The sequence below is a fragment of the Harpegnathos saltator genome, unplaced genomic scaffold (genome assembly GCF_003227715.2).
Source record: "Harpegnathos saltator strain DR-91 unplaced genomic scaffold, Hsal_v8.6 scaffold75, whole genome shotgun sequence".
Lineage (NCBI taxonomy): Eukaryota > Metazoa > Arthropoda > Insecta > Hymenoptera > Formicidae > Harpegnathos > Harpegnathos saltator.
The window spans coordinates 597501-620000 of record NW_020230593.1 but is presented as its reverse complement, the minus strand read 5'-3'; the positions used below and the strand labels follow the sequence as shown (position 1 = coordinate 620000).

The 22500-nt window shown below is 40.9% G+C and overlaps 4 protein-coding genes across 5 annotated transcripts in view; 2 read left to right on the top strand and 2 right to left on the bottom strand.

The window, feature by feature from the left end:
* The window catches only part of LOC105192367 (diacylglycerol kinase eta), a 32077-nt gene extending 29069 nt beyond the window's left edge, over nucleotides 1–3008 (bottom strand). Inside the window, exon 1 of the mRNA XM_025306031.1 lies at nucleotides 2464–3008. The gene's annotated coding sequence lies outside the window, so the exon portion shown is untranslated. The remainder of the gene's footprint in view (nucleotides 1–2463) is intronic.
* Nucleotides 3009–3271: 263 nt separating this feature from the next.
* BTBD9 (BTB (POZ) domain containing 9) lies at nucleotides 3272–6592 on the top strand. 2 transcript variants are annotated; one of them, XR_003114052.1, is made up of 10 exons: nucleotides 3272–3552; nucleotides 3829–4178; nucleotides 4253–4405; nucleotides 4525–4714; nucleotides 4873–5261; nucleotides 5334–5471; nucleotides 5569–5699; nucleotides 5783–5949; nucleotides 6098–6287; nucleotides 6384–6574. XR_003114052.1 is itself a non-coding variant. In XM_011156400.3 (10 exons), the coding sequence occupies exons 2-10, from the start codon at nucleotides 3870–3872 to the stop codon at nucleotides 6561–6563; spliced, it is 1809 nt and encodes a 602-aa protein (XP_011154702.1). In that variant the 5' UTR covers nucleotides 3286–3552; nucleotides 3829–3869; the 3' UTR covers nucleotides 6564–6592. The 2 variants fall into 2 exon arrangements, 1 of the variants encoding a protein (XP_011154702.1); XM_011156400.3 differs by having other exon boundaries at nucleotides 3286–3552; nucleotides 5783–5911; nucleotides 6384–6592.
* Nucleotides 6593–8376: 1784 nt separating this feature from the next.
* Nucleotides 8377–16629, bottom strand: LOC105192358 (putative RNA-binding protein Luc7-like 1). Its single transcript, XM_011156436.3, has 5 exons — nucleotides 16459–16629; nucleotides 16171–16265; nucleotides 9903–10001; nucleotides 8841–9664; nucleotides 8377–8617 (listed from the first exon to the last, which is right to left on the bottom strand). The coding sequence occupies exons 1-5, from the start codon at nucleotides 16517–16519 to the stop codon at nucleotides 8539–8541; spliced, it is 1158 nt and encodes a 385-aa protein (XP_011154738.2). The 5' UTR covers nucleotides 16520–16629; the 3' UTR covers nucleotides 8377–8538.
* Nucleotides 16630–21690: 5061 nt separating this feature from the next.
* Nucleotides 21691–22500, top strand: part of dysf (neuronal PAS domain protein dysfusion) — a 7709-nt gene continuing 6899 nt past the window's right edge. Inside the window, 3 exon segments of the mRNA XM_025306054.1 lie at nucleotides 21691–21866; nucleotides 21869–21996; nucleotides 22367–22383. Coding sequence (XP_025161839.1) covers nucleotides 21809–21866; nucleotides 21869–21996; nucleotides 22367–22383 — 203 coding nt within the window. The 5' untranslated portion in view covers nucleotides 21691–21808.

The window sequence follows — 22500 nt, the reverse complement described above, 5'->3', positions numbered from 1 at the left end:
GGAATGTTTTTTGATAAAAAATAGAAGTCGAGATATCAATTAACGCTTGTCAAACTTTACAATGATATTTGTGTGTGCATTTGAGGCCCTGTATCTGGATTCAAGCCAGAACAAAAATTTTCTGTGCCACTAAACTATTTTTTCTCAGATAATACGTAATTCGCCGCGTATGCCCAAATATGTAAACAATACTATCACGTTTACATCGGCGCATCCACCACCGATAAGTAAACGAGTTGTACGAATAAATCGATATCAGAGAACTGGAACAGCCGATATCATTTCACGGCTTGGAGTTAGGGTAAATGTCCTCTATCTGACCCACGACATTTCCTGCCTTCACTTCCAAGCCGCAGAACGATATTGCTTGTTCTACTTCGAGGGTATTGATGGTGCATGAAAGATTGATGCAGCAGTGAGCCCTGACGATAAAAAATGTCAAGGATAACAGTCACAAATTTTTGAGTGCACTTAGATGCATTTAGCATTTCGATACGTAACATACGCAAACCGTGTATATTTCAACAAAAGACCGTCGTTTTAGCTTTCAGTTGTAAAAATCTCGGAACAAGATCTAACAATTTTCATCCTGACGGTAAAAGTTTTATCGATAAAGCATACCAGAGCTTTGATGCACTTGATGCGTGCATGCGATGCGTGATATCTCGAAATGTCGAAAAAATATAAAAATGTTTTCACGATGAAAAAACGAACAAACATATAAATATATTGTTATAAGTATTATATAAATATAAATATACCGTTCTTAAGATAAAAACGTCCTCAAGAAGGAGAAAGACCGATTGCTACGTGTTCCGAGTATGCTCTGTTGCACATTGAGAAAATTCCTTCAAAGGATCGCGATAAGTTTACTGCGTAATGTCCTTACAGGATCCTTACAGGATTAACTCTGCGTCGAGCCGTTTGCTTCGTAACTACTTGAGATATCCAGAAGCGCTCGATCGCACAAAGGAACCCGTATCCTCGAGTGTGAGCGGGATTTTGAATCCTTTCATGGTATCAAGAGATGGCGAGCGAGCGAGCGAGCGGGCGAGAGCGAGAGCGAGAGCGAGAGCGAGAGCGAGAGCGAGAGAGAGAGAGAGAGAGAGAGAGAGAGAGAGAGAGAACGAGCGCAGCTCGAATAAATTCCTCTCCTTTTGCGTTTTCCCGTCACGAATTACAGCCATATAAAGTTTCACATATCGCCGTCGCTACATCAAAATTCTGTTTGACTGTTCTCCGCCGATACGCGTTATTCATGTTATTTCGCCGGATTAATACTTGCCTCTGTAAAATGCCATAAAATTCCCTCCTGCCATAAAATCGCCTCTCCCGTTACACGGGAGGCTTACAAATGTCGTTGCTTAATTATTTTCCACGTGACGCTCTACTATCCGTACCAACATCCGTCCGTACGGATGTTATTCGCACGACGCGCTTATGCAAGGGACGTCGTTCTTTCGTGTAAACAGGTACGATGCTAACGAGGCGTTCAGCAAGAAGAAAAAGAAAGAAAAATGTCTAACGAAAAAATGTGTAAAATTAAACTATCGAGATTATTTCCTCTCGATAGTTTCTGCAACATGGCAGTGTGTACATATTACGGTCCGAGTTTTCCGTCATCGTTCGTAGAGTCACCGGCGACTTGTTTACGATCGAAATATCGCTTTAACAATTGTTCAGCGCCGTACAGATAATCGAACCATCTCCGTAACACGCCACGCGATTACTACGGTTTACTCAAATTAATAACGTTGCATATAAATAACAAATATTGACATTCCGTTTCCGTGGGATTCCGTGTATCCGTACAAGCTCATCATCAATCAATATTCATCCAATTCTTATTTACGCGATTTACACGCGATCCTCCAGCTCTTTCTCTACCTCTGTGCGCGTAATCTATCAAATTGTTATTTAATGAACATTAAATATATATATATATATATGTATATATATAATGTGTATGTCCCTTTGTCAGGGGAGCGCAATATCGAGTTTAATTAGTAAACTTGGAACTCAGAACTCTGAGCCGGGGTACCATCGATAGAAAAAGTTTCGACGAAATGAAACTTGTACGTCTGGATGCTCTGATGCCGGAGAACCGAGTTTTTACTCCGACGGAAATGAAACCGCGTACTGGAATATTTTATAAATCAACCGTCCTGTCGTGTTTACATCGCGTCGGAGATGCTCCGCTGATATTTCATGCACCGAGATACCGCAGTTAATCTCGTCTCAGAGAGAGTCCTTAAAATAATTAACATGCAACCGCGAGCGATGAGTCGCGGAGAGATCGAGTCTCTTTTCGCGCTGTTTATCGGTATACATTTCTACTTGGCCGCACACTGCGAAATTTGCACCAAGCAACGCGCTCGTTGTAAGCAAACGTGAAGTACTCGTCGACGGACAAAGTGTCATCGCTCCTGCAAATTTCGCACTGCGTCCTTGCTGTGCACTCACGTGGTTCTCAGGTACAGCGCGTCGTCCGGTGGCCACGAGCCGGCCGGCCTGCTTGTCTGCCTGTCTGACGATCCACCTGACCTGGTGTACGGCTCGTTCCGCGAAACTGCCGCGGGCGCGGGAAAGAGGGTAGTTATTCTCTATCTATCTATCTCTCTCTTTCTCTCTCTCTCTCTCCCTCAGAGTAGCTCTCCGGCCACAACGACGTTCGGCGTCGCGCGCCGCAATGTCGCGCCGTGCATCGCGTGTTCGTTTCACGTGCGCTTATTCGCCACGGCCGCCGCCGATTTTTCAGAGGATTTTGCCGGCAAATTCGCTCGTTGCCACGGCGAAAAATCGCCTCTCGGGCTTTAGCCGAGCGCGATCACGGCCGTTCGACGCCGCGGGAAACGCCGTTGCCTCAGCAGCGGCTCCGGCATAACGCATACGGGATTCGCGCCACTGGGCCGCTGCTGCTGCTGCTGCTGCTGCTACTGTTGCTGTTGTTTCTCCACCTCTTTCGGGACAATACGCAGTAGTCAACGTTCCTTCTCCGACTGAGCAGTTCCGTCCACTTGCCGCTGCTTGAACCGTAATTGTCGACACCGCCGCGACGGGGCGACATTATCGCCAACTGCAAGTGCAGTTTCTATGTCGCAACGAGTGTCTTTGAGTCCGACTCGCAAGAGGGTTTTTCCTCGTATTTTGGCAGCTTCTGCGCGATCGAAATGAGGCGGTTTTGGGCAAAGCAAGCAAAGGCAAAGCAAGATTTTGAAACGAATGAAAGAAATCGAAGGAAAGTAAAAGAATTTGACTGAATGTCACTCGTCGCGGTAGGATAGTAGATCGCGACTTTACTGACGTTCGTTAACGGTGAAGAATGATTCGCGATTGGCAGATCGTGTGCGTCACGACAGAGAGCGCAGAGCTGAAAGTCGCGTGTGGAACTTTTCATCCGGGAATGATTCAAGGAGTTTCCTCGAAAGCTCGATAGTGCGAGTACGCAACACAAACGCATACGTGGAAATTATTAGAGTTTTCCTCTTTCACATGTCTCCTGGATAAATAAAATACGACACGCGTTCGTTCTGGGAACTGTGAGGATATCGTGTAAGGTTGACAAATTTTCGCATGACACTTTCGTTTCTAATCAATTTCATCGAGCGAGGTCATATATCTTTGTATACATATCTTTGTATACGTTGTATACATATTTATTTATGAGGGGAAGAAAGTTTGACGTTGGATTATTCTCGCGTAAAATGTATTGCAATTTAACGCAATTAATTTTTAGCACTGTGTGAGAAATTCTTAGTAGATTGAAGTGCCACTTTCAGGTACTTCCATCATAGTATCATAACAAATGATCCAACTTTCTTATTTCAGTGAAGTGATTCGGTGCAAGTGCACAAATTCAACGGACGAAAATGAGCTCACATTTGAATCCGTCATCTGGCGAGATAGATCACATTCACTTTGTTTCTGAGGATGTCGGAGCTTTATATCGTACTGAAGATTATTCAGATGTTACACTAGTAGTGGCTGGTCAAAAATTCAATACTCACAAACTTATTCTTGCCGCACGTAGCGATTACTTTCGAGCTCTGCTGTTTGGTGGTATGAGGGAATCCACACAAAACGTAATAGAACTGCCAAGTGCCACATTGCCTGCATTTAAAGGCTTGCTCAAATATATATATACCGGTCGTATGTCTTTAGCCAATGAACGTGATGAGGTATGCTTCCTTCGAACTAAACTTCAATTGTTAAAGAATATGTGAAATTAGTTGTTTTTCTCATTTTATCGCAGGTAATCCTTGATACTCTTGGATTAGCACATTTGTATGGTTTTTTGGACCTTGAAGCTGCGATATCTGATTATCTCAGAGAGATACTTAGCATAAAGAATGTTTGTTTAATTATAGATACTGCATTTTTATATCAGCTAGATTTTCTAACTAGGGTTAGTATTACACATATGCATGTATGCGCAGATTTCTACTCTTGAGTTACCTGACATGAGAGATAACTTACGCACAATTAATATATTTAACATATTTTCAATATATATTTTAATGTTAGGTTTGTCTTGAATATATGGATAAACATGCACCTGAAGTCATTCAACATGAGAATTTTTTACAATTAAGTCCAGAAGCTTTAAACAAATTAATCTCCAGAGATTCCTTCTATGCACCAGAGATAGACATCTTCTTGGCTGTAGAATCGTGGGTCAAAGCCAACCCCGAAGTTAATGCAAGCGAAGTTTTATGTAATTTCTGCATATATATATATATATATATGTGTGTGTGTGTGTGTGTGTGTGTGTGTATATATGTATATATATGAAAATTAAGGCAAAATAAATTTTCTCTCGGTACTACAGGCTGACAAAGTATATTCGCACATAAATTATTTTCGTTTTTACAGCTCGATTAAGATTGAGTCTAATTTCGATCACGGATCTTCTGAACGTCGTGAGACCAACTGGGCTTGTTTCGTCGGAAGCGATCTTGGATGCGATATCCGCGCGCACGCAGACGCGCGATTCGGAACTCGAATATCGTGGCCGTTTACTGGTCGACGAGAATGTTGCCCATCCGATGCACGGTGCTCAGGTGTTACAGGGAGAGATGCGTAGTTATCTGTTGAACGGAGATACCATCAACTATGACATGGAACGTGGTTACACGAGGCATACTATAACAGAATCGGCAGAACAGGGGATCTTAATCAAGTTAGGGACACAATGTATTATAAATCATGTGAAGATGTTACTGTGGGATCGAGATATGCGATCTTATTCGTACTACATAGAGGTATGCCATATTGTATAATGCAATATCAAACAGACTTTGCATCTTTGCCATTTTGCTATCTGCTATCCAAAGGGATCTATGGATCAGAAGGATTGGGTCAAACTAATCGATCACTCGGATTATTTTTGCCGCAGTTGGCAATATCTATATTTTGAACCGAGAGTGGTTCTTTACATTCGTATTGTAGGGACGAATAACACAGTAAATAGGGTGAGTTTTTTGAATTGTGTAATATAGAATCATTTTCATTTGTTTTATCGCAATAGTTTGATATTTAACGAATGTTTCTCGTTATTTCGATCGCAAGGTCTTTCACGTCGTGAATTTTGAAGCGTACTACACAAACCATACGGAGGAACTTAGCGACGGCTTCGTTGTACCGACGCAAAATGTCGCTGTTGCGGAAAGAAGCGCGTGCGTTATAGAGGGTGTGAGCAGGTAATAAACGAAAACTTTGCCATCTACTGCAGTTATATATTCAATTATATACACTTTCCCTTAAACATTATTTATTCATCCAGATCACGCAATAATTTATTGAACGGCGACACGTCCAACTACGATTGGGACAGTGGTTACACGTGTCATCAACTTGGCTCCGGAGCTATTTTGGTGCAATTGGGACAGCCATACATGATACATTCTATGCGGTATAGTTCCAGTATTATGCCGTCAAAAACCGTTCCATGTAAGATCACCCGATGCAAAATTCATTGCTCGCACAAATCTTCTCATCGATAGAATCACGCCACCACCATCGCTGAGTGATTGCATATGGAATGGGCGTAAGCGAAACTCGTACGGCGCAACATACTTATCTGTGACCTTTTCCACAGATTATTACTTTGGGATTGCGATAATCGTTCATACTCGTATTACATAGAGGTAGCGGGCAACACCTGGGACTGGTCAGTAATTGCTGACAAAACTAGGGAGTCCTGTCGGTCTTGGCAAACGATACATATTAATCCACCTCGTCCAGTAGTTTACATACGTATAGTGGGGACTCACAATACTGCGAACGAGGTATTTACCGTCTCTAAAATCAAATTGGTCGTTTATATATGTTACTTCACGGGACATAATGTGCGCAACTAATGAGCAATGGCCCGACGTTTCCAGGTGTTTCACTGTGTTCATTTTGAGTGTCCAGCACAAGTGGATGATAAGTCTCCAAAATCGTCAGCCCAACGGGGAGTATCGTCGATATCGCCGAGTAGTAACAATCCTTTACCACCTCCACCTCCTCCCGAAGTGGCTACGGAAGCGGTTAATTTCAACGACGACGTTCAAACTAACTAAAGTGAGGGCGGATGAGCATACGATAAAAACACTAAAGTGATAGCGGTAGCCGCTTTCATTTTTCTAAGCTAGGCGAATTTGAATGAACTCTTTGAGCGACCTCAATGCAACTTTTAAGACTGTCCGATAATGACCGTTAAATATAAGACCGTAATTAGTCATTATGTTTTCTCATTTACGAATTTTGACTTTTTTATTATTGCGCTTCAATGACTCGAAGTGTAAAGAGTATACGGCGGCTGCCAATTTCGTAATCACAGGAACGTAGAAATTTAATGTCATCTTGACTAGCACAAGTGCTAGTCGATGTTTTTACAAAGTTACAGTAGATTATATTTGCTTTGGAGAGAGAATTTTTTTTGCGAGAATCTTGTCTTTCTTTTGCAAAATCTAATGGAAACGTTTTTGCTATCAATATTGAAAAATTTTATATTTATATATTAGGTACAATTATATCTTGTTGTGTGTTTTAATATAATTTTATTTTAATAATTATCATTTCAACTATTCATTATTATACAACTCGCGTAATACATTATATATTCTTTTGTTCCTGTCTTAATCATAACTTACCATTTAAATAATTCATCATTCTATCAACAAGTGTCTATACTTGGGATATTTGGTAGTCGTATGTCCGCCAATGTTTACGTAATACCAAATAGTAAAATCTTCAAATCATATGTGGAACATACAAAAGTCAGATCATTTTATCTATTGAATACGTAACAAAAATTGCATATGCAATGTACGTACGATAACAGTATTTAAAACGTCTAATTATAGTCTAATTTTTAGTTTTTTTTTCTTCATCGCAAAAAACTCAAATGAAGTTTATCAACGTAGAAAAATATCTGAAGATGATTCCTTTGCAAGGAATGTATGAATCAGTGTGATTAAAAATTGGCAACTGCTATAGATCGTCTTGTATGAGAAGATCCTTTTTCTACTTTTTCTCTATGTTACCAAATACTTTGTAAGCACGCGATTACTTAAAATTACCAATACTCTATTAGCATAATGGTGTCTGGTTCTTCAGTATTTCTTATTTTTTTCTTTTATAAAGACTTTTATTACTATTTTGACCTTTTGTACATACGATGTAAATTATTTTTCTAGTCCACATACATCATCTGTTGGAGATATAATATATCCTGAGAAAATTTAACTATGTAAAAAGTTTCATTACGCTGCGATCAATAAAATATTCTGATATTTTAGTGAATTTCACTCACATTATTGAACATCATTCACTTCCTTTCGTTAAAAGTCATCCATTCAGTGACTACGAATATAATTTGTAGTCATAAATAGAGCGTAAAAATAAAAATAATTGATAGATCTTAAAGAGATTAAAGACACGAACCGCTTCTGACAAGGTGCGACATAAGAGAAATTCATGTTGAGGAGATTTCAATCTTCAGTACGTAATGAGTCTTATATTACCTTAGAAAAATCAAACGCATCTTCATTTAAATTTTCATGCATAAATGTGCAAGGTTGTAAGTAATGCAACAATTATGCTGAAATGTATTATTATTATTATTATTATTATTTATAGCATTACTACACACGTTCATATATGATAAACATGTAACAACCGCAAATACGAGACATACTTAAGCTGTTCTCTTATTTACAAGGTAGATTAAAACTAGTTTAAAAGCAAAAATACATCATAGATTGATTAATATCTAAGTTAAATTTAAACAGTAGGAGTAGTTCTCCTAATATAAATAAAGTTGAATCGGCATCACTTAGGTATCAAGTAATTACAATGATTACCTCGAAACACGAAACACCGCGTTCACTATAGACGATATTAAATTGACGCGGATGCCTCGTGTGCACGTTTCAGTATACACATTATGTGTACAAAATGTGTGAGCGTATAGAACGTTGGGAAGAAGGAAAGGAGATAATAGGCAAAGAAGGAAAAAAGGGATGATTGAGCATAATAATTATGTCTTCTTTCTTATCTCTTGCGATCGTTGGATCCACTACGACGGGAACGAGATCGACGACTGTGACTACCGCTGCGCGAACGTTTTGATCTGAAACAGAATGCGACATTATTGTAGAGGTAATGGAAGAAACAAGTGCAACGATCTTGACCGGTCTTGACAGTCTTGTTAAAAATAAATTGAGAAATTTTTTGGAAATGAATTGAAAAATATTTTGAAATCTCTGGTTGAACATCACAAAAAATTTCTCGCCCGTTATCCTCGAATTCGAGAAAAGAAAAAGAAAAGAAAAAAGTATAAGGAATCTGCAAACCTTTTTCCACGACTACGACTTCGGGATCGCGACTTCTTCTTGTCCCTGTCTCTACGATCTCGGTCGCGATCGCGCTCGCGTTCACGATCTCTCTCGCGATCACGATCGCGATCACGATCTCTATCGCGATCACGGTCACGGTCACGGTCACGGTCACGGTCACGGTCACGGTCCCGGTCACGGTCGCGGTCCCGCTCGCGATCGCGATCACGATCGCGTTCGCGGTCCCGGTCCCGATCACGGTCTCTGTCCCGGTCGCGATCCCTGTAGCCCAATCCTCCGCTTCTCCTGTCCGATCTGTCGCGGTCTCTATCGCGGTCTTCCCTGTCCCTGTCTCGTCTCCTATCAAGCAAGGATTCGCGCTTCTCCTTGCGCCTCTCTTCGACAGTCTTCTGCAGCTCTGCGAGCTTTTCGCGGATCTTGATGAAGCCCAGATGTAGTTTGCCGCCAAAATGGTCCGCTAATCGTCTGTCGTTGTCATGTATGCCGAGATAAGCGCTGCATACTTCGCACACCCTCAACTTCTGCTGCTGATAGCTTGACGCCGGCATACTGTTTCTGTATTCCTGCTCCGCCTCGTTCTTCTTCTTGCGCAGCTCGTCGATCTCGCCCATCAGCTTCATAGACTCCTCAACAAAGCCCTCTTCGCCGAGCTGCTCGGCCTTGGCTAGTTTCTTACCGATCTCTTCAGCGAGCACGTGGACGTTGTTCGCCTTCGCCGCCACCTCCGCGCTCAGCTCCTCTTGCGTTTCCGCCAGCCGCTGCTTGGCCTGCTCCGTGCGACGATCGCAGTCGGCGATAAAGCTCTGTAGATGCTCCATTGCCTGAGTATTTGAGAGATGAAATTACGTCAACAATTTCAGGGGATCAAGTGGACAATCGGTAAAAAATGATCATCTTTCATCGTTGAAATAGCAGTAGCGTACGGAATGTTTGCAACTTTTAAAACTCTTTTGTAGTTGAGCAGGACAATTAAACGAGATAGCGCGGACATTGATTCTCCTTCTTCCAGAGTCCAGAGAATACGATAATGACAGCTTTAAAAGCTTTAAAGATACTTACATCAATGTCGTAAAAGTGATCCTTCTTCTTTTGAGCAGCCTCGTAGTCAGCCCGTAGGGCCAAGTCGTGAATCTGGGGGCATTCTCCCAGGTCCATGCGCTATGACATTTACAGATCAAGTTATATTAGACTACGTCCCTTCGTTTATACGGGGCCTTATCGATTCTACGCGTATCATTACCATTATTATTATCGTTGTTGTTATTATTCTAGTTAAACCTTCCCCAGCTCTGCATTTACGAGATTTCTTACTGACAAGAATAACATACCCGGTCGCGTTACCGCGACTGGAAATTAGCTCGAATCGATAATCTAGAAGACAGATAGAGGGAGAGAGAGAGAGAGAGAGAGAGAGAGAGAGAGAGAGAGAGAGAGGGAGAGAGAGAGAGTGAAAAAGAGAGAGAGAGAGAGAGAGAGAGAGAGAGAGAGAGAGAGAGAGAGAATGAAAAAGAGAGTGAAAGAGAGTGAAAGAGAGTGAAAGAGAGTGAGTGAGTGAGTGAGTGAGTGAGAGAGAGAGAGAGAGAGAGAGAGAGAGAGAGAGAGAGAGAGAGAGAGAGAGAGAGAGAGAGAGACAGACAGATCATACGACAAAAATTCCGAGTTTGTAACGCCTATATTCCCTTAGGATAAAAGACAACCCAATAAGCATTTTGCCTTTTTCTTTCTTTTCGTATCATTTTATTCGATTCTTTTTTTTGCTTATAACGGAAACGTCAGTTTGTCTTCCTAGCCACGGGCTAGATAAAACGCACGATTGAAGCGATCCAAGGATCGTCAGTCGATCTATAGCACGTAGTCGCGCGGTATAAAGTAGAAATGCAGTTTGTACAGATAAAATATTTTGTTGTTTTCACTTACAGGGTGGCAACAGTTCTCCGCCTGACACGAGAATGCGATGGCAATGAAGCTATAATCAGCACACACCTTAAGTTCATAATGTTCACTTTTCTACGAAAGAACTTACAGCCTATAATGGTTGATTACACTATTTACGTACGGCACGAATTCTCTCTTATGTTGGCTGCTAAACGGATTTAGAAAGATACGGATTCAATACGTACACACGTCCAATGTTGGAGGAAATTTTTCTAATGGAACTGGCAACGTTGTGCTAATCCGCCTAATCACACGTCTCTCTCTGCGTCATGCCACCTCTCAATTTTTCTCTTGTCGACATTTTCGGCCGTTGCAAATTGCCAAAGGTATCGCGCGGTTGGCGCGAAACGAGAGATTCCCCGGACTCGAACTCGACTCGGTTGAAAAATCGCTTTCCCCCGACGCGACGCGACGCACTTCGTTCGAAAAACTCGCCTTATTTCTTTTTTTTTCTTTCTTTTTCAAACGCTTCGTTCTTCAAGTATTTATTCAGGATGCGACGCGCGATAATCGTTAAAGAGAGGCGAGACGAGATGCGCGTAAAGCTGCATCGACCAGACCAACACGCCGACTTTCGTCCCTTCCGAGTTCGCGTCCTCGAAAGTTGGAAAGCCGGACAACAGGAAGAAGCGCTCTTCCGATCTCCGACGAGGATCGTCGTACCGTACGCGGGTGCGCGGTTGTGTGAAAGGTTCTTGGCAATTCGCAAAGTCTTACTTACAGATGACTGCTTCATTTTCTTGCACCCATATACTTCCATAGGATGATATATATTTTTTGTTCACACACATTCTCAAAGTAAACTTCATTCCTACCTGCCGTAAACGGCATCATTAGTAAGAAGCGACAATTAAGATATCGTCTCATTGAATCAGCATGACGCTCTACTCACCGACTTTTACAGGCCTTTTCGGGGGGTCTGGGAATTTACATTCGGCACTCAGCCTCACCACCGTGTGGAAAACCGGTAGAGGGGCTGAGGTTACCGCCCGCCTTTACGTATATATATATATATATATATATGTATATCGGATTAAAATATATATGTATATAGATACGCATATATATGTATTATACTTAGCATTTGAATTATTATTGTAAAGGTAAATCAAATTGTAGGTGTAATACGTACGTCCTCTTCTCGTTTTCAGTACTTACAGTAACGCGCGTGTGAGAGTGACAAGTACAACACGGACATATGTGAGCGGACAATACTCGCAACAATATTGTACAATGGATCTGATTGGAATTGCTTTTTCCAGAGACTCTGGAAATAGAACTGTAGTTACGTTGACATTAGTGGATCTGCATAGCGGTGCTTCACGTTCGAACGAACGATTGCCGTTAGTAAAAATTTTGCTCTTTTTTTGTTTCTTTATTTTTTTTTCTTTTTCGTTTCTCTTTCCGTCTTTCTTTAAGTTTCTCTTTTAATCTTTGTTTCCTTCCCTAATTGAGATTTCTTTATTCTCGTCTTTGCTCTCGAAATTTCGTGGTGTCGTGGGGAATCCTGTCGCGGAACCACCAGGGGTGTTTGCTACCTCACGTTTGCTTCCTTTCACTGTTCGAAGTTCTTGTGAGAGACCATCGAAAAAATACGCAACGCTATAAACATAGCACGTAACGCGGTTATTCTTTTTCCAAAGCAAATCACTCTTCTTAATAGCTCAGTTTGTGGGACATTGCTGGTATTTATATAATCGTATATCAAGTATCCATTTGTAAATTTACACGCTTTTCGTATCGCTTGGTTCGGGATCGGAATGATCCGCGATGAATGTCAGTTGGCCGAGAACGAGGACGATACCGAAGGAAGAAACAATCGTGAACAACGTGTGCACACGAGTGCCTCGTAATTTTGAGAAACACGCCCAAGGCATTCCCATTTTTCCTGCATGCAGAATGCATGCGTTTTGATATGTATGTAGAATCTAATTAATGTCTTATCTGCACTCACGAGGAACAAGCAATGCGAGACGCGTGTTTCGCAGTAAATTGAGATACAAAGAGCGCGTTTCCCGGAACCGATTCCGACGGAACAGCGAAGGGGGAGATAAATCCATCCGTCTTAGGGAGACAAGATTAATTAGAAAATTTCGTGGTGAATTTCGCCGGTGCCCTCCTGTAAATTCCCCAAGTACCCGCTGGGATTCTCCGCCATCCATCAACGTCGGCAACAGGCACGCGCGCGCGTTCGGTAACAACCCGCATAATCGTGCGGATATTTATGCAAATTCCCGCGCATCTGCGGACGACATTGAGAACACTGACCGATCAAAAATTAAGGAACAATCTCACCGTACGATGCAACTTCCCAAGCGGGAACTTTCTGTACAGTAAGTAGTTGTAAATAGTCTGAGGTGAGAGAGAGAGAGAGAGAGAGAGAGAGAGAGAGAGAGAAAACTTTTCCAACTTTTTCCCTTTCATAGATCGCGACATTAAGGACTTTCTCGGCCATTAAGGACGCGTTCGTCTTCTTTCGTGTTTATGATCCTCATTTGATTGCGGGATGGATTTCTGAGGTTTCACGCTGCGACATTGGGCGCGTCGATTTCCTTCGATTGCGCGATAATGATGACGGTTCAACGGACGACTGAACGAAATGACTATAATTTCACGAGTTTCACTTTCCTCACTTTCATTGGCTCTCTGCTGTCCCGGTGCAATTAATCATACTTTACATGTAACTTAACGAGACGCGATAAATGCCCGTAACAATGCTCACCGCTGCGGGGAGCTGCTGAAGAGACCGCCAAGGAGGCCGCCGAGATTCGCGACGGCACTCGAGACAGCTTTGTGTAAGTGAATGTGGCCGAGGCAAGATGGTAGCAAACATCCCCGTCGTGGGCAACCTACACGAGTTGACACCGAGATGCGCGAAGCGGTGTTAACGATTCATTACGTTAGCGGTTGGCGCTTGACGGTTGGCGCGATCGATAATCAAAGCGTGGTGGTGGTCATACAGTGTCGTTTGATAAAATGTTGCTCGATCGACCGCGTGTAAACGCATCGTGACGATGCGATTTCGCTCAAGCCACACTTGTACAGTTGCTTGCGCCTCCTAATTTCATTGCGACAGGGGGTTGCATTGTACGCGCGCGCGCGTGTGTGTGTGTGTGTGTGTGTGTGTGTGTGTGTGTGTGTGTGTGTGTATGTTGTGTGTGTGTGTGTGTGTGTGTATATAAGTATTCTCTCTCAGAGTGTACGCATACATATATATATTTGATATGTACGAATGAAATTAGAACGAGCAACATCGTTTCATGGCTCGAGAGAATCAGAGAGGAATCCCGACACAGCAGGCAGGCAGGCAGGCAGGCAGACAAATAGACAGACAGACGGAGAAAAAGAGAAAGAGAGGGAGAGACGTAACTGATATGTGGAGGACACGCCATTTTCTCGCTTCTCCGCTTTTCCCGCACGAGCCACGAAATCTCACATCAGCTGTTCTAATCACAATCGGCAATTTCGAGTGTGCGTGTGTGTGTGTGTGTGTATGTGTGTGCTTGACAGAAATGCCCGCCCTCGTGTGTGTCGCACCTCTCGACGGTATCCAGTGTGAATCGATCGTGATCGTCAATCCCTGAGGTAGACACGTGTCCACGCGGGGCAGAAAATGGGATTAGCACGCCTCTCTGCGTACTGATTGCTCGCTCCCCCCGCGTTACGTTCGCTTACGTAAATTTGATCGAAAGGACGCTCATCTTACAAGCTACGACCTTTTCGAGCGCTCCAACACGACATCGAGCTTGACACACCGATTGGCACAGGTGAGAAGGGATGAAAAGAAGCACCTTGGTGGGCGATTGAATGTACTGTTCGGTACATCGGTTACGTAGCGCTGTGTGTGTCGCACGATTACGCATAGCTTTTTTACTCTTTCTATTCGGCTGTTCTACGTGCTACATGCGTGACACTGAAACTTCGTTACGCGTGACACTTGCTAGTTTTTTTGACAATGTTACTCGTTGGAACATAGTGACGTGTCTCACTATTGCGAAATACGCATTCCCTCGAGCGATGACTCGCAAAGATACTCAATATGTATATGTGCGCATATGCTTCTCTCGATTTCGACATTACGGTTAGAGAACGTATTCTACTTAACATTAGGCATAATAAGATATATACATATAAATATATAAAAATTTTATACATGTGTGTATGTGTGTGTATGTGTACATGTGTGACAATATACAGCAGTGCTAAACAAGTCGGTGTGCACTCAAATCTACGATCGTAGCGAGGTGTTATGAAAGTACAAATTGCAAAATATTGCTTTTCATTATCGATTTAGTACTCTTTATGCTATTAACATAGACTTCATCATCTATATGACCTGACTCGGTGAGCATGGTAAATAATGTTACATCAGGGGGGAAAATGAGTCGGTTCAGAAAGATGATGATGGCAGTAGCGGACGAATGGATATTTAAATAATTTCACTGTCGAGTCGCAAAATATATACGATATAATTGAATGCTGTATGCTAATTAAATTCTTGTCGCGAGAAGAGTTGTCTCCCATTTTATAGAAAAATATGTGTAAATATCAATAATATCAAGAGAGAGAGAGAGAGAGAGAGAGAGGAGAAAGAATGTCTGATAAGAACTTGAAAATTTGTTCCACTTTGTGTTTTGTATATTATTTGTTGATTTAAAGGATAAATGTTATTTGTGCACACAGACTGTTTGGTATGCAGTTTTTTGTGTTGTTATGTGTATGTATGAAGAATACATAAAAATAAATAGATATTCAACTGTCCAATATATATATATATATATACTACAAAAATTATTATGATTACACAATTGTGCAATAAATTATATCGGACCTAACCTCATTTTAAATATGTATGGGATTTGTTCTCTTTAATATGAATATCTCAAAGTATAAATTAATCTTAGAAATTAATAATCAACAGTATCGCATTAATTTGTTTAGCAAGCATCTAATCTATAATATGTTTCAATTTATCAAGATGCCAGTTGATTTAAAAATTTAGATTCCAATCAAATAATCAAATATATGTGTGTGGTGATTATAAATCCATGATCCTAGCCAATAATTTGATCACTTTTTAATAGCACAGTGCCAGCGACCGAAGAATTAATAAAAAAAACAAATCATGTAACAAGCATAAACAGAACTTAAACTTAATAAAATAAATATGTAGATACATGAAATTAAATATAACTTTTATTTTCTCTTTTTGCATTTTGATTAAAAAATATTAGAAGTTATTCGCGTGTATATATATATATATATATATATACATCCATATATATATATATATATATATATATATACATATACAGGGTGCATTATCTGCGCACAAGTGCCAATGGTGTGTCGTCCATATATTTCGTGTGCCTCTGATACAGAAATTACTCACCGTCGACGAGAGGATTTCATGAGGACAGCAGGCCAGCAAAAAACTCTTGCAGACTTTCGAGTCGGAGTATTTCACTTGAAATTTGTTATTTTCCCCTGAAAAAACAATTTTTATTAACAACAAGCATACCAAGTTGTGCAAAATGAGGGATATGTGTACAGAGTAGCACTATTATGACGGGCTAAGAACATGGCCGCAGGATTGGCCGTTTTGCCACATCCGTTGGCTACGTTTCACGGAATCACAACACGTGTTCGGAAATCGGCGGAAAAGTGAGCAAATGAGTACCATTTCGCCCTGTGCCCATTAACTGGTCGAGCATAGCTCGCATTTGATCGTGCGCCGTCATTTCGTCACAAGTGGCACAATCTGTCTAAGCATTCACTGTAGAATGAATACAGCCAAGTACGCCGACTAACGGCCACGCCATCGACCTACTGGGAGTTATAGATGGCTGCTGCTCCACTGCTGAATCGATACTCGATTATTATCGTGTCGGAGAATCGCGTTTTAAGCTGCGTTCCGGTATTCACTGCCAGTACTGAAAATACATAGTATGCGTCACGTATATTATAGATTTTCAGTGCTGACAGTGAATATCGGAACGCAGCCTTAATAGACCGTTTCCAAATAATTTTGAAACAGTGTCAGCAATAACTTAAAACGAAATAAGAGGCATATCAACTCTTGTATTTTATTGGCATATCTAGACTTTAAAATATACGCCGTAGGTCAACATCAAAATAATGGGTTAATGATAGCTGCTTTACCCCTTATTTCAGCGAAACCATTGACGAGAGGTACTAATAAAGACTGTCAGTCTTATGCGATTTAGCGTGCCAGAGAATTCTCGCAATGCATTAGCGCCCTCTTAGGAATATCGTAACCGGAATATGAAACTGAAGCTCGAAATAAGCATAGATGGTAACAGATGTGGAATAATGGTGAAAAGGTACCGGAGGGTATTGAAAGAATATCAATACGTAGAACAGGCACCGACGAGGTAATAACACATCACTCAATAAGTTCGTAGGATGACTAATAAAACAACTTTTAGGCAAAATTTGACTTTATTCATCTACATAGTCTCCTTCAAGAGTGATATATTGATTCCAAACGCTTCTCTAACATTTCGATGCCTTTTTTGTAGACGGTACATTATCCTCGTGAAAGAGCACTTTTTTCTTCTTCATTTGGGGTTGTTTCTTCGCAATTTCTTCCTTCAAACGCACCAATAACGCCATATAATATTCGCTATTGATGGTTCTTTCTTTCTCAAGGTAATCAATGAGTAAAATACCTTGCGCATCCCAAAATACGAAGGCCAAAACCTTATCAGCTGACATTTGCGTTTTTGGTCGCTTTGGGCGGGTTTCGCTGGTTGCTGTCACTAAAACCACTGTAACTTGTGAACTAAACGTCCGATTGTCATGAAATTTTGACACGTATCATTTGAAAGTTAGTACTTCCTAAAAATCATATGGATACTATTTGTCAATAGTAGCGCCATTTATATATCATCCTACGAACTTATTGAGTGATGTGTTATAAAGACTGACAGTCCTGAATAAATTTTCGTATCAGCCAAGGGAATCCCAAGGGGCCCACAGGTAGGAAGACTACGAAGACGACGACGAAGATGACGACGAAAACGATGACGAAGACGTCGATGAAAACGACGAAGACGATGAAAACGACGAAGACGACAAAGACAACGAAGACGACGAAAACGACGATGAAGACGACAATGAAAACGACGAAAATGACGAAGATGACGAAGATAATGACAAAGACGACGAAGACTACGAAGACGATAAAATACACGAGTAGCGGCGAGATAAAGTACAAGTAGTAGCACATTGTCCTTCCCCTCGCCGCGCGCTGGCAACAGTCGCTATATCAAGTGGGCCGCGCTTTTGGGCCCAGCGGCTTCGATGCTTTTTTCATATCATCTCGGCGCGCGCTCGTTCGTTACATTCCTATAATTAATAACTCGAGAGTTATTGCGAATATCGCAAAATGGTATGGGAATTTTATATTTATATTAATCCGCTCTATGTCTCCATGAATTCCTCAGAGCGAGGAATTCGTGAAACATAACTCTGTACATAACAACATGATATGTCTTCGACCACAATTTTAGTATTATTTCAACTTCGAATTATTAACTCAAGGAATGCCAACGTATATATTTAAAATACAACTTATTCCAAATTTGCTCACGTCTGGCAATCCTAGGAGACATAATTACATTCATATTCGACCTGTTTTTCGTATTGATAGTCTTTTGATATTTTCCGATATCTTTTTCCTATTATTCCATATCTGTTACCATCCATGCTTATTTCAAGCTATGTTTCATATTTCGGCCACGATATTTCTAAGAGGGCGCTAATGCACAGCGAAATTTCTCTGGTACGCTAAATCCCGTAAAACCAATAGTCTTTATAATATCTTGTCGATGGAACAGGTCAAATATGTGTGTATATTTATTTAATTATGTTTACAAATATATATGGTAAAGTACCCGATAATCGGCGCTTGATCTATTTTCGACACTCTTGCATGAATTTTATCGAATGATATCAAATACAAAAATTTCAAAAAATTGATAATGAATAATAATTGATAAATAATTAATAAAATTTAATAAATTTTTATGATTTAAATATTTAATAAAAGCAGCATAAAAGAGTGAAAAGTTTTGTGTTAGTACTGTTTTTAGGTTTTTTTTCAGGTTTAGATTTTCATTAATTTTATGGGACCATAAAAATGAAAATCTAAACCAGGCGCTTTTTGCGAATTTTTAGAATTGCATTCGGTAATGCTCGTCGAGACGAAGAAAATGACACCTTACCCGACTTTCTACGACCACCGGAAATATTCGAAATTTAGAGCTTTACTTTCCAAAATTTAAACAATTCTTTTAGGCACTTCTGGTGGACGTAGAAAGTCGTGCGAGGTATAATTTTCTTCGTCTCGACCAGCACTACCAAATGCAATTCTGAAAGTTTACAAAAAGTGCCTAGTTTAGATTTTCTACTTTTATGGGCCCATAAAATTAATTAATGGAATTAAAATAAATTATTAACCCCTTGACTGTGGATGACGTGTATAGCCGCATGAAAAAGTCGTGCCACCAGTGTGGATGACGTGTATACACGCATCGAAGAAAAAAAATAGTAAAACTATTGTTTCTTGCATACAGGTGGGTATCTATATATTTCTGGAGTCGCTGAATCCGAATTTGATATCAACATTTCGAAATTCAAAATGGCGGATCCAACATGGCGAATCAAAATTATAAAAATAATCGGATTTTTATGAAAGTGGGTATCTATATGATTTTGGGGTCGCTGAATCCGAATTTGATATCAAAATTTCGAAATTCAAAATGGCGGATCCAACATGGCGAGTCAAAATTATAAAAATCATGAAAATCTGATTTTCAAAATTTAAATCCGCCATTTTTAATTAAAAAATTTTGATATCAAATTTGGATTCGGCGACCCCAAAAATCCTTATTATAAAAATATCATAAAGAAAATTCGACATTTTTTCCAACACAAAAATGGCACGACTAGTACATTTCTGCCTCCATAGTCAAGGGGTTAAAAATTAATAAAATAAAATTAATGAAATAATTTTGTGAAATACTGTTAAAATAATAATCTCTATTATGATTCGATCTAATTAACAACAATTCTTACGAGAAAATATATGTTACTCAAGTTCAGTACATCAGCTTAAGGTGCTGTTATCTCATTGACTACGTTTACACGGCTTCTAACTTCGATTTAGTAACTACCGTAGTATATAGTGTAGTCTCGAATCCGATTAGAATATATTTTTAGATCTAAAAGAATATACCAATCGAATAAAAAAAATTCACTAACCACGGTTGTTACTAATCCGGATTAACTTTGCCGTGTAAACGTAATTATTGTTGATGTACTTAACGGGGTTAACGTCTTGTTTTCCTCCGACCCGTTATTCTTCATTAGTTCTGAAATCGACGCTATGGGCCGCCACCATCTTCAAGGAAGAACTGAGATCGTAGTACACTCTGGTTTCCCTTCAATAAGATCGTAGTATGACTCCATAAGAAGTCAGACGTATTTTTTATTATTAAACAGTAAGACTGAGTGATAAGTACAAAGCATTTCTATAATGGATGTAAATAAAATTTAATGTACTGCAACTTGGACAAAGATAATGATGGCATGGTGGTTCGAAAAGTATATTGAAAATTCAAGTTTTTATATTTTAATATATTAAATGCATTACATCGTTAATGTTTTTCGCAAAGATACTGAGTTAAATGAGAGTTAAATGAGAATTGCAATACCGTAATATGAAATTATTTAAATGAACAGGTAATGTTTATATTATTAAGTGGCATCAACTATTATTTATGTTTTTCGTTTATACGTTGCGACTTGATAAACTTAATACACTTAAAACATATTTAAAAGAAAATACTTGAAATATATTTTCGCTTGACAAATCTTGCTTTATATTTGTGTAGCATCGTGGAATAAAATAAATAAACTTTATTCTTGAAGACATGTTTGAGATCGAAAAACTTAATCAGACTATAAACTGCTTTTTGGATCTTCTTGCTACCATTATCTTATCAGAGTTAGAGCTTTGTAATTTTGTCTATTTTTTATGATTAAAAACATTCCAACGACTTCGGTTTTAGTTTCACCAAGTTTTTGTAATTATTTATCTACGCAAAATATTTTCATATATTCCAATTTAGATTTGATAATTATAGATATTGTAACAGTATTAGTAAAAAACACATTAAAAAGAAAGCTTTCTTTTACCAATTCCGTAAATCCCTGAGTTACAATGACTATATAAATCGAGGAGTTAATAAACGATACGGAACAATGTGTCTATATGCTTTTTTATTTAAATGTTTAACTCGATTCGTCGAGACTCCGAGCAACAAACATTCTGTACAATTTTAATCATTCAAGATGCTCATCATTCCGCATCGCGCAGTTCCTCTAATGGTACCATGTTTTCATTTGTCCTTCTATTAACCGACCGAATGTCCGACCGCAGGCCGGTTGGCGGTCGAATTACACAATAATTCCCAAAAATTTCACAAGCCATCCCAAGCGCAGCGTCAAGCCGCGATAGTCGCGAGACGCGGGCAGAAACCGCATGCAGAGGAGAGAGACGCAACCGGTAGCGGAGGTGGTGGCGATGATGGCGGTGGTAGAGGGACAGGGACTCCGCTCTCGATCGTGACCTAAGAGCCGCGGGTTGCGAGAGCGAGCGAGTGAGCAAAGTACAGGGCGAACGAAGGTAAAAGCAAGACCGAGGGATTACCTGGCGCGGAGGAAGAGCGAGGACCTCGGTATAAGCAAGCGAGCGAGGGAAAGAGAGGGAGAGAGGCGGCGAAGACGAAGAAGTAGTAGGTGGACGATGAAGGTGGAGGTGATGGTGCAGGGGCAGGAGAAAGAGGTAAAGGAGGAGGTGAAGGAGGTGCAGCAGGAGGAGGAGGAGAAAAAGAAGGAGGAGGAGGAGGAGGAGGAGGAGGAGGTGGTGGTGGTGCTGATGTTGATGGTGGTAGGAGAACCAGCCTCTGCCAGTATCCACGTGTTCAGTGTAGTAGCGCGTTATGACCCGGATGTTAGATCGTAGCCGCAGTTTCGCGAGAACCTGCCGACCCGGATGTCCCGCTCGTTGTTCACCGATGATCGACCACTGATGTCCCCCTGGCAACCGAAATATGTTCAATCGGTAAGTTACGGTCGCAGTACCAACGTCGCCGTCGTTCTCCTTGTCTCCGTCGTCGTCTTCGTCTTCGTCTTCGTCTTCGTCTTCGTCTTCGTCTTCGTCTTCGTCTTCGTCGTCGTCGTCGTCGTCGTCGTTGTCGTCGTCGTCGTTGTCGTCGTCGTCGTCGTCGTCTTCGTCTTCGTCGTCATCGTCGTGGAGCCCTGTCGCCCAGTACTTCAGCGAGGACCACCCGCCCCGAGATTATACGATGTGTCGCGTTAGAGAGACCAGCGGGATACTCGAGATAGTCCGCGGGATACTTTGCGGGATACTGACAAGAATGACGTTGATGACTCGGGAAATTAATTAAACGACCAATCGCTCGGTTCTCCGCACGGAGTGCTCGAGTTCCGATCCGGGGGTGAGAGTTCGCCCTCGCAGAGATCGCTCGACTTCGCAGCGGGTTGGAATTCCCGAGTAATCCGGATTCTCACGATTCTCATTGAAGTACGGGAGATAGCGCGAGCTCGAGCCGAGATGTTGAAGTGTAGACAGACATAGTGGGTGCTACCGAGTAATCTCGTCGCGACGACG